This window comes from Hylobates moloch, unplaced genomic scaffold (assembly GCF_009828535.3).
Source record: "Hylobates moloch isolate HMO894 unplaced genomic scaffold, HMol_V3 SCAFFOLD_21, whole genome shotgun sequence".
NCBI classification, from domain to species: domain Eukaryota; kingdom Metazoa; phylum Chordata; class Mammalia; order Primates; family Hylobatidae; genus Hylobates; species Hylobates moloch.
Window position 1 is genome coordinate 25,762,511 of NW_026652296.1, and position 12,280 is coordinate 25,774,790.

Here is a 12,280-nt window from a genome sequence, read left to right on the forward strand (position 1 = left end):
AAATTAAATTCGTATTGTTTAATAATTTACTCTTTTTCTAACAAGTAAACAGCTGTTTTGAGTCACTATATAAAGATGTATGTGTCATCATTCTTAGTGTCTATGTAGTATTCCATTGTATAAATGTATCATTGTATTTAATCAGCTGTTGATGAACATTTAGTTATCTTCACCTTTTTGCTGTTACAGAAACCACATCAGTGAACCTCCTTATACAGATATTCTCGTGTAATATGACTGGTTATTTCGTTATGGTAAATTCCCAGAAATTGACCTCTTGGCTCAAAGACACACACATTTAAGGCATAAAGATTATTCTAATTTATATTCCCAGTAGATAAAAAGCCTGTTTCCCTGTACGTGCTAAAAATTGAGCTTATGCCTATAACATAATTACTATTTACCTTGGCTTGACATTTCATTTTAAAAGAGTAGCTTTAACTAGCTACTGTGAGAGTAAGAATTATTCCTATCATGCAGATTGTTTGTTAGGGCTTTAGGGGTAGTTTTGCTGGTCTCTGTTTTGAAAATTTCCTCGCTTGTTCTTTCTCTGGCAGCGGCCCTTCTCAGCATCCCTGGCTTTGTCGAGCGGCTTTGCAAACTGGCAACTCGAAAGGTGTCAGAGTCAACGGGCACAGCCAGCTTCCTTCAGGAGTTGGAGGAGTGGTACACATGGCTAGACAATGCTTTGGTGCTAGATGCCCTGATGCGAGTGGCCAATGAGGAGTCAGAGCACAATCAAGGTATGGAAGGATGGGTCCCCTGAGTGATCGGGAGCTTTTCCTTGGGCGCCTGGGACCATTCTTGCTCTCCTTCCCAAGGAGGATTAATTTGAGATTTGCTCGGAGTAGAATTTTCCTCAAGGCAATTCTAGACCATGACTATTAAGACTCTTGACAGCTTGTTACAGAAACCTCATTGAACTCCCCAAAGTGGACCTGATTTCAGGGAGAAGAGCTTTGTTGCAGACCTGAGACAGCTGTGTCTCAGGGACTAACAAGAACCAGTAACCAGAGCATTCTTAGGAATCTAGAAACTTCTCTCCTCATCTCTTTTTCTTTCTACAGTGTTTCTTAGTCCTCTCTCTCACTGTACCCTGCCTTTTCCTGGTCCCCTTGATGGGACTAGGCAGAAGACTGCCTGTTAAGTAAGAAGACTCCCAGTCTCAGCTCCAGCTTCCTCGTAAAGAACTCTGGCCCATCTTTGGTTAGGTGCCCACCCCTAAAGCATTTGACTCTGGCCAGCAGGTTCAGAATATACAAACCCAGGAATTCTCAGCTCCCAAACAAGGAATAGGTATCTCATTGGGAGTGGGAGGCCATCAGCTTTTCTTCTTCCCTCCAGCTCCAAGTTGAAGAGACTAAGTTCTCGGTGAGTATAGCAAAGAGGTGAGAGGCTTCCTTCCTCCACCCAGCTCCATACTGCACTCATGGTATGGAAGCTCTGTCCCACATACTTCAGGCCAAGAATTCTATGGCTCTGATCACCTTTGCCCTAGCTTGCTCATATACAGAGGTTTTACACTGGGAGAGGCAAGCCCAGAAGACTAGAGGCTACTGACCCTGCTCTGAGAATTTGCCCACAGAGAGAGGCAGTTAATAAGAACAGAGTCCAGGGAAGTTCATGCCTGAGGAGATTTTGATGGTAAGCAAATAAAAAGAGACAGGTACCTCTTCTTTTTTTTTTACTCTTTTATTTTTTATATTTTCTCTTTTTTTGAATAGAGACGGGTTTTGCCATGTTGGCCAGGCTGGTCTCAAACTCCTGGCCTCAAGTGATCCACCCTCCTTGGCCTCCCAGAGTGCTAGGTTTGTAGGCATGAGCCACTGTGCCCAGCCAGGTACCTCTTCTTAATTAAGAACAGGGTGATCCACAGACCAGCTAGTTCACCAGAGAACCAGGGAAGGAGACAGTTGAGAAGAACTCTCCTAAGGTCAGAACAAAGCTCAATTTCAAAAATTACCCCTTCCTGAATTTAATTGAATTAGACTTTGGAGCAGTGTATACTCTAGGGCATTATCGAAAACAATCGAGAATTCAGTCAGCAGGTAGTAGAGCCTAACAGCTGGATGTGATACCAGAAGAGGCAGAAAGCTTAACAGAGAGATCATGGAAAGAGCTAGTGAAAGACAGCCTGGCTGAATGTCATCGCAGGGAGACTCTGTACATGCCCGAGATTGCACTCTGAGGCACAACATGAAAATCTTCACCAGTCTTTGGGGAAGGAGACTTTACTAAAATAGTCTAGCCAAGTCACTAAACAAATAAGCAAATAACAACAAGCCCTGAAGGAGGGGGAATCAGTATCCAGAGTTGCTACAGTATATTACTTAAAATGTCCTTTTTTGAAGTGGAATCTCTGTCGCCCAGGTTGGAGTGCAATGGCACAATCTTGGCTCACTGCAACCTCTGTCTCCCATGTTCAAGCAGTTCTCTCTCAGCCTCTCGAGTAGCTGGGATTACAGGCGCGTGCCACCACACCTGGCTAATTTTTTGTATTTTAGTAGAGAAAGGGTTTTACCTAGTTGCCCAGGCTGGTATTGAACTCCTGAGCTCAGGCAATCCACCCACCTTGGCCTCCCAGAGTGCTAGGATTACAGGCGTGAGCCACCGCGCCCAGCCTAAAATGTCCAGTTTTTAACAAAAATTGAGACACACACAAAAAACAGGAAAGTGTAACGTATACACAAGAAAAAGCAGGCAACAGAAATTGCCTGTGAAAGGGTCCAGATATCAGATTTAACAGTGACTTCAAAGCAGCCATTAAAAATACGATCAAAAGGCTGGGTGCGGTGGCTCACACCTGTAATCCCAGCGCTTTGGGAGGCCGAGGTGGGCGGGTCACGGGGTCAGGAGATGAAGACTATCCTGGCTAACACGGTGAAACCCCGTCTCTACTAAAAATACAAAAAATTAGCTGGTCGTGGTGGCAGGCGCCTGTAGTCCCAGCTACTGGGGAGGCTGAGGCAGGAGAATGGCGAGAACCCAGGAGGCAGAGGTTGCAGTGAGCCGAGATCCCGCCACTGTATTCTAGCCTGGGCGACAGTGCAAGACTCTGTCTCAAAAAAAAAAAAAAAAAAAAAAAGATCAAAGAACTAAAACTGCTTGAAGAAGTAAAGGACTATTTAATAATGTGTCGTTAAATAGGGAATAACAATAAAAAGATAGGAAGTATTTGAAAAGAGCCTAGTGGAAGTTCTAGAGTTGAAGAGTAGTATAATAATCAGGCCAGGTGTGGTGGCTCACACCTGTAATCCCAGCACTTTGGGAGACTGAGGTGGGCGGAGCACTTGAGGCCAGGAGTTCGAGATCAGCCAGGCCAACATGGCGAAACCCCATCTCTATTAAAAATAAAAAAGTTAGGTGGCCATGGTGGTGCACACCTGTAATCCCAGCACTTTGGGAGGCTGAGGTGGGTGGAGCACTTGAGGCCAGGAGTTTGACATCAGCCAGGCCAACGTGGTGAAACCCCATCTCTATTAAAAATACAAAAGTTAGATGGCCATGGTGATGTACACCTGTAATCCCAGCTACTTGGATTGCTGAGGCATGAGAATCACTTGAACCCAGGGCAGAGGTTGCAGTGTGCTGAGGTGGTGCCACTGCAGTTGCGCCTGGGTGACAGAGTGAGACTTTGTCTCAAAAAAAAATTTTTTTTAAAGTAGTATAATAATCAAGATGAAAAAATCACTAGAAAGGCTCAACAGTAGATATGAACTGGCAGAAGAAAGACTCAGCAAAATAGGTTGATAGAGATTAAACATTCTAAAGAACAGAGGGAAGAAAGAATAAAGAAAAATGAACAGGGCCTTAAAATAATGTGGGGGCACTATTAAGCACACCAAGATATGCATAATGGGAGTACCAGAGGAGATAAAGGAACAGAAAAATTATCAAAGAAATAATGCTGAAAACCTCCCAAATGTAATGTAAATCATTAATACACACATTCAAGAAGCCCAAAGAATCCAAGTTGGAATATTCAGATCCACATGCAGACACATCATAATAAAAACGCTGAGGCCTGGCATGTTGGCGCACACCTGTAATCCCTGCACTTTAGGAAGCCAAGAAGGGTGGATTGCTTGAGCTCAGGAGTTCAAGACCAGCCTGGGGAATGTGGCTAAACCCCATCTCTTTGGGGGGAAAAAAAAACAAAGTTAACCGGGGTACGTAGTAGTGCACACCTGTAATCTCAGCTACTCAGGAGACTGAGATGGGACAATCACCTCAACCCAGGAGAACGAGGCTGTAGTGAGCTGTGATCGCAGCCTGGGTGACAGAGCGAGACCCTGCCTCCAAAAAGAAAAAAAAAATCCTGAAAGATAAGAAAATCTTGAAAGTAGTAAGAGAAAAGTGGCTCATCATGCCCAAGGATATTCCAATAAGATGAGTGGCTGACTTCTCATCAGGAATAATGGAAGGCAGAAGGTAGTAGGGTGACATATTCAGAATGCACAAAGAAAAGAAAAAACACTCAACCAAGAATCTTGTATTTTACAAAACTATGTTTCAAAGATGAAGTTGAAATAAAAACATTCTTAGAAAAACTGAAAGAACTCATTAGTAACAGACAAACATCTGGAGATTAAGCAGAATACCGACTTATGAGAAATACCAAAGGAAGTGCTTCAGGTTGAAAGCAGGTGATTTCAGACAGTAATTTGACTCCACATGAAAAACAAAGAGCACCTTAAGTAAAGGTAATTCTATAATTATAAGAGATTGTGTAAATGCATATTTCTTCTCCTTTTCTTCAGTTAGTTAAAAAAACTTAAACCATCTAATTATATTGTTGAACCTATAACATATGGAAACATATTTTGCAATAACTGTACAAAGAAAACGGGTGGTACCAAAGTTGTATTGGAGTATCATGACACCAAATGGCAACTTGAATCCGTAGGAATCGGTGAGGAGAACCAAAATGGTAATAAGAGGGTAAATATAAAAACTCTATAAATGTATACTTGCTCTTCATTCCTTTTCTCAGTTTCTCTAACATAAAATTATTTAAAGTAACAATTAGAACAAGTATTGTTGGGCTTTTAACATACATAGATACAATATGCACAATTACGGCACAAAAAGAATGAAGACGGAATGGAGCTCTAAGTTAGAATAAATCTGAAAGTGCTTGCTTCAGCAACACATATTCCAAAATTGGGACAGTACAGAGATTAGCATGGCCCCTGTGCAGAGACGACATGCAAATTCATGATGCATCCCATATTTATTTCTAATTAAAAAAAAAAATCTGAAAAAGATTAAGATGTATGTGGTAAGCAACTTCTTTTTTTTTTTTTTTTGGATATGGAGTTTCGCTCTTGTTACTCAGGCTGGAGGGCGGTGGTGCCATCTTGGCTCCCCACAACCTCCGCCTCCTGGGTTCAAGCGATTCTCCTACCTCAGCCTCCCAAGTAGCTAGGATTACAGGCATGTGCCACTATGGCCAGCTCATTTTGTATTTTTAGTAGAGACGGGGTTTCTCCATGTCGGTCAGGCTGGTCTTGAGCTCCCGACCTCAGGTGATCCACCCACTTTGGCCTCCCAAAATGCTGGGATTACGGGTCTGAGCCACCGCGCCCAGCCAGCAACTTCTAAGAAAGTAACTTGGGGCCGGGCGTGGTGGCTTACTCCTGTAATCCCAGCACTTTGGGAGGCCGAGGTGGGCAGATCACGAGGTCAGGAGATTGAGATCATCCTGGCTAACGTGGTGAAACCCCGTCTCTACTAAAAATACAAAAAAATTAGCTGGGCGTGGTGGCGGGAGCCTGTAGTCCCAGCTGCTGGGGAGGCTGAGGCAGGAGAATGGTGTGAACCTGGGAGGCAGAGCTTGCAGTGAGCCAAGATCGCACCACTGCACTCCAGCCTGGGTGACAGAGCAAGACTCTATCTCAAAAAAAAAGAAAAAAAAAAAAGAAAGTAATTTGGGAAATATAGTAAAGAAATAATTGAAGGAGATATAATGTTATATTAGAAAATATTAATCAAAAGAAACATTAAAGGAGGTACAGAGGAACAAAAAAAACACAAGACATACAGAAAACAAAAAGTTAAATGGCAGAAGTCAGTCCAGCTTTATCAATAATAACATTGAATAGATTTAACAATTCATTCAAAAGACAGATTGTTATATTGGATCAGAGAACAAGATCCAGTTATATGCAGCCTACAGAAAACACACTTTCAATTCAAAGATAAAATAGGTTGAAAGTAAAGGACAGAAAAAGATGTATCATGCAGGCAGCATCCACAAGAAAGCTGGAGAGGCTGTACTTTTCAAAAGTTGGAGGGACAGAGTCTCACTCTGTCCGACAGGCTGGAGTGCAGTGGCACGATCAGCTCACTGCAACCTCCACCTCCCGGGTTCAAGCAATTCTCATGCCTCAGCCTCCCAAGTAGTTGGGATTACAGGCCCCAGCCCATGCCCGGCTCATTTTTGTGTGTGTTTTTAGTAGAGATGGGGTTTCACCATGTTGGCCAGGTTGGTCTCAAATGACCTCAGGTGATCCGCCTGCCTTGGCATCCCAAAGTGCTGGGATTACAGGCATGAGCTATCACCACCCAGCCAAAAAAGCTGGAGAGACTTTAAAACAAAAACTATCATCAGAGCAAAATAGGAATATTTTATAATAGGGTGAAACCATCAAGAACAGTTATAAGGCCGGGCGCGGTGGCTCACGCTTGTAATCCCAGCACTTTGGGAGGCCGAGGCGGGCGGATCACGAGGTCAGGAGATCGAGACCACGGTGAAACCTCGTCTCTACTAAAAATACAAAAAATTAGCCGGGCATGGTGGCGGGCGCCTGTAGTCCCAGCTACTCGGAGAGGCTGAGGCAGGAGAATGGTGTGAACCCGGGAGGCGGAGCTTGCAGTGAGCCGAGATTGAGCCACTGCACTCCAGCCTGGGTGAAAAGGCGAGACTCCATCTCAAAAAAAAAAAAAAAAAAAAAAGAACAGTTATAAACATGTATGCATTCAAAAACAGCCCCCAAAAAATACATGAAGCAAAAACTAACAGATTGGAAGAGAGCAGTAGTTCAAAAACAACAGCTGGAGACTTTAACATACTACTTTTAATAGTGGATAAAACCAAGCAGAAGATCAACAGGGAAACAGAAGACTTAAATAACTCTGTATATCAACAAGGACTAACAGAGAAGAACACTCCACCCAACTACTGCAGAATGCACGTTCTTCTCAAGTGCACATGAAAATTCTCCAGGACAGACCATATGCTAGGCTGTTAAAAAAGTTCAGCAAATTTAAAAGGATTAAAATTGTACAAAAGTGTATCCTCAAATCCCAGTGGGGTGAGTTAGAAATAAATAACAGAAATTTGGGAAATTAATAAATACATGCAAATTAATCAGTATACTTCTAAATAACCAATGGGTCAAACAGGAGATCACAAACAAAATTAGGAAATATCTTGAGGCCGGGTGCGGTGGCTCACACCTGTAATCCCAGCCCTTTGGGAGGCTGAGGAGGAGGCGGGTTGCTTAAGGTCAGGAGGTCCAGGCAGGAAAATCGCGTGAACCCCCGAGGCGGAGGTTGCAGTGAGCCGACATCGCACTACATCCTGGGTGACAGAGCGAGATTCCGTCTCAAAAAAAAAAAAAAAAAAAGATTTTGAGACAAATGAAAATGACACTATATATCAAACTTATAGGATGCAGCTAAAGTGTACTTAGAGGGAACTTTAGAGCTATAAATGCCTACATTTTTAAATCTAAATTGCTTAAACGTCTACCTTAAGTCATTGGAAAAAGAACAAACATCTCAAGAGGAAAAGCAAGTAATAGGATTAGAGTGAAAACTGGTGAGATAGAGAATAGAAAAACAATAGAGAAAATCTACAAAACCAAAGGTGATTTTTTAAAGGTAATCTTTAAAAAGATCAACAAAGTTGACAAACTTTTAGCCACACTGACCAAAAAAGAAAGGCTCAAATTACTAAATTAGAAATGAAAGAAGGTACGTTACAACCAACCTTAAGAAAGTAAAAGGACTCTAAGGAGGGTACTATAAACAGTGTAAGCCAATAAACTAAATAACCTAGATGGAATGAGCAAGTTAAAAGACACAAACTACTGCAGCTAACTCAGGAAGAAATAGAAAACCTGCAAGAACTGTAACAATGAGATTGAATAAATAATGAAAAACTGCCCACAAAGAAAAGTCCTGGCCCACATGGCTTCACTGGTTAATTCTACCAAATGTTTCAAGAAGAATTCACACCAATAGTTTCCAGACTCTAATAGAAAATAAAAGAGGAAGGAACAGTTCCCAACTTACTCTTTGAGGTCATATTATCATGATACCAAAACCAGATAAAGACATCACAAGACCAGTATCTCTTACGATTATAGGTGCAAAAATCCTTAACAAAATACTAGCACACCAAGTATAGCAACATACAAGGATTGTATACCATGACCAAATGGATTTATACAAGTTTGGTTCAACATTTGAAAATCAGTTTATGTAATACACTGTATTAATAGAATACAGGACAAAAAACACATGATCGTTTCCATAGACGCAAAAAAGCATTTGACAAAATCAAACACCCCTTCATGGTAAAAACAAAAACTCAGGAGAGAACTTCCTCAGCCTGTTAAAGGGCATCTACAAAAACTCATGGCTAACATCATACCTAATGGCAAAAAATTGAAAGCTTCTCCCACTAAGATCAGGAACAAGACGAGTTTCTGATAGTTTCTGGAAGTGGCAGTGTTGTTGCCGCTTCTCTTCAGCATTGTATTGGAGGTTCTGGCTAGGGCATTTAGGCAAGAAAAAGAAATTAAAGCCATGCAAATTAGAAAAGTAGTGAAACTATTCACAGATGGGATGATCTTATATGTAGAAAAACCTAAGGAACCTACTGTAAAAACCAATAAACTAATAAATAGGTTCAACAAAGGTTCAGAATACAAGGCTAATATTAAAAAATGAGTAGTGTTTCTATACAGTAGCAATCAACAAACCAAAAATGAAACTAAGAAAACAATTTTATTTATAATAGGATCAAAAAAATAAAATACTTTGGAACTTAAGTGTCAAACTTATACTCTGAGAATTCTAAAACATCGTTGAGGCTGGGCACGGTGGCTCACGCTTGTAATCCCAGTACTTTGGGAGGCCGAGGCGGGCGGATCACGAGGTCAGGAGATCGAGACCACGGTGAAACCCCGTCTCTACTAAAAATACAAAAAAAATTAGCCGGGCGTGGTGGCGGGCGCCTGTAGTCCCAGCTACTCGGAGAGGCTGAGGCAGGAGAATGGCGTGAACCCGGGAGGCGGAGCTTGCAGTGAGCCGAGATTGCGCCACTGCACTCCAGCCTGGGTGAGAGAGCGAGACTCCGTCTCAAAAAAAAAACAAAAAAACAAAAAAACAAAAAAAAACATCATTGAAAGAAATTAAACCCTAAATAAATGTAAAGACATCCCATGTCTTTGAATCAGAAAATTAATATTGTTAAGATAACTATATTCCTATCCTGATCTACAGATCAGCCTTACAGATTCAACACAATTTCTGTCAGAACTCTCAGCTGACTGCTTTGCAAAAATGGAGTAGCTGATCCTAAAGTTCATGTGGAAGTGCAGGAGACTCAGATTAACAACAACAGTCTTGAACTAGGCCGGGTACAGTGACTCATGCCTGTAATCCCAGCACTTTGGGAGGCTGAGGCAGGAGGATCACTTGGCCTCAGGAGTTTGAGGCCAGCCTGGGTAACATAGTGAGACCCCTGTCTCTACAAAAAAATTTAAAAATTAGGCAAGCCTCGTGGCACCCACCTATAGTCCCAGCTACTCAAGAGGCTGAGGTGGGAGGGTAGCTTGAGCCCAGGAGTTTGAGGCTGCTGTAACCTGTGATTGTCCTACTGCACTCCAGCCTGGGTGACAGCGAGACTCTGTCTCAAAAAAAAAAAAATAAAAACACCTAAGAGAACTCACGTCCTGACTTGAAAACTTACTACAAAGCTGCAATCAAGACACTGTGCCGCTGGTCTGAAGATAGACATATTGATCAATGGAATATTGTTGAGAGTTCAGAAATAAACCCTCATGCTTATTATGATCAATTGATTTTCAACGGGTACCAAGACCATTCATTGGTGGAAACAGTAGTAGTCTTTTCAACAAATGGTACTGGGACCATTTGATGTCCACATGCAAAAGAATGAAGTTAGATCCCCTGCCTTATGTCATATACAAAATTAAAAGTGTCAAAGACCTAAATGTAAGAGCTAAACCTATAAAGCCCTTAGAAGAAAACATAAGGATAAAGCTTCATGACCTTGGATTTAACAATTTAGGTGTCATACACAATGACATCTGAAGCACAAGCAACCAGGTAAATAATAAATTGGACTTTATGAAAGTTAAAATTTTTTGTTCTTCAGAAAACACTATCAGGAAAGTGAAAAGAGAACCCACAGAATGGAAGAACGTTTTTTGTGGGTAAGGCAGGGTGGGACATTTTTGCAAATCATATATCTAATAAGGGATTTGTATCTAGAATGTATATAGAACTATAACTCAATAATAAGAAAATAACCCATTTCAAAATATAGACAAAGGATCTGAATAGACGTTTCTCCAAAGAAGATATACAAATAATTATTAAGCATGTGAAAGATGTTCACCATTGTTAGCCATCAGGGAAATGCAAATCAAAACCACAGTGAGGCCAGGCACAGTGGCTGGCACCTGTAATCCCAATACTTTGGGAGGCCAAGGCAGGAGGATTGTTCAAGACCAGCTCGAACAACAGAGCAAGACCTCATCTCTACAAAAAAAATTTTGTTTTGGTTAGCCAGGCATGATGGCACGTGCCCATAGTCCTGGCAACTTGGGAGGCTGAGGTGGGAGGATTGTTTGGGTCCAGAGTTCAATGCTGCAGTGAGCTGTGATCCTGCCACTGCACTTAAGTAGTCTAGGTGATAGAGGGAAAAACAAACCCCACAATGCTATAGTACTTCATACCCACTAGAATGGTTATCATCAAAAAAGGTGGATAATAAGAGTGGGCAAGAATATGGAGAAAACAGCCCTCAATCACTATTAGTGGGCATGTAGAATAGTGCAGCCTCTTTAGAAAAGAGTCTAGCAGTTCCTCAAAAGGTTAACATACAGTTATGTCATAGGGCCTAGAAATCCTACTCCCAGGTATATACCCAAGAGAAATGAAAATATATGTTACACAAAAACTTGTTCAGGTATGTTCATCACAGCGTATTCATAACAGCCAAAATATGGAAACAACGCAAATGACTGCCACCTGATTAATGAATAAACAGAATAGGGTATTTTTTTTTTTTTTTTTTTTTTTGAGACAGGGTCTTGCTCTGTCGCCTAGGCTACAGTGCAGTGGTGTGACCACAGCTCATTGCAGCCCTGACCTCCCAGGCTCAGCCATCCTCTTACCTCAGCCTCCCAAGTAGCTGGAAACACAGGTGCACGCCACCACACCCAGCTAATTTTTTTATTTTTTGTAATAAAAAGAGACAGGATCTTGCTGTGTTGCCCAAGCTGGTCTCAAACTCCTGCGCTCAAATGATCTTCCTGTCTTGGTCTCCCAAAGTGCTGGAATTACAGGCATGAGCCACTGTACCAAGCCAGAATGTGATATATTTATACTAGCGGATATTATTCAGCAGTAAAAAAAAAAAAAAAAAGGGAATGCTGATAGGTGCTACAACATGGATAAACCTTGAAAACATTGTACTAGGTGAAAGAAGCAGTCACAAAAGATGGCATATTGCATGAGTTCATTAATATGAAGTGTCCTAAATGGGCAATTGCATAGAGATGGAAAATAGTTTCATGGTTGCCTAGAGTTAAGGGGTTTGGTGGGAAATAGGAAGTGACTGGTAGTGAGTACAAGGCTGCTTTTGGGGGGTGATGAAGATATTCTAAAATTGATTGTGGTAATAGCTGCACAACTCTATGAATATCCTAAAAATCACGATACCATGGTTAACTAAATGGATGAATTGCATGGTATGTGAATTGTACCTCAAAGCTGTTTAAAAAAAAAAAAAAAAGTGAGTTGAGTGTGCATGCCCACACAGAAAACAGTGCAGTGCAGACAGAGAGTGGTGACCGCTCCAGTTGGGGTGGTAGAGCTGAAGAGAGTCGGAGGGAAGCACAGGCCTCGTGAGCTGGTTTTCCCATCCTCATCCTTGGGACTGACCTTGTTGCTAAGCTCTGGCCATTGCTTTGGAGACTGTTTCTTGAAAATATTTATCCCAGAAAGTCTTGTCAGG

General features: G+C 41.7%; 1 protein-coding gene and 1 non-coding gene across 3 annotated transcripts in view; both read left to right on the forward strand.

Moving 5' to 3' along the window:
• The window catches only part of TRPC4AP (transient receptor potential cation channel subfamily C member 4 associated protein), an 89,962-nt gene that overhangs the window by 57,186 nt on the left and 20,496 nt on the right, over positions 1–12,280 (forward strand). For both annotated transcript variants that reach the window (XM_032142477.2, XM_032142478.2), the window contains exon 8: positions 558–743. In XM_032142477.2, the coding sequence (XP_031998368.1) occupies positions 558–743 (186 nt within the window). The remainder of the gene's footprint in view (positions 1–557; positions 744–12,280) is intronic.
• On the forward strand, positions 5,134–5,237 carry LOC116461607 (U6 spliceosomal RNA). Its single transcript, XR_004246137.1, has one exon. It is a non-coding gene; the product is annotated as a U6 spliceosomal RNA (small nuclear RNA).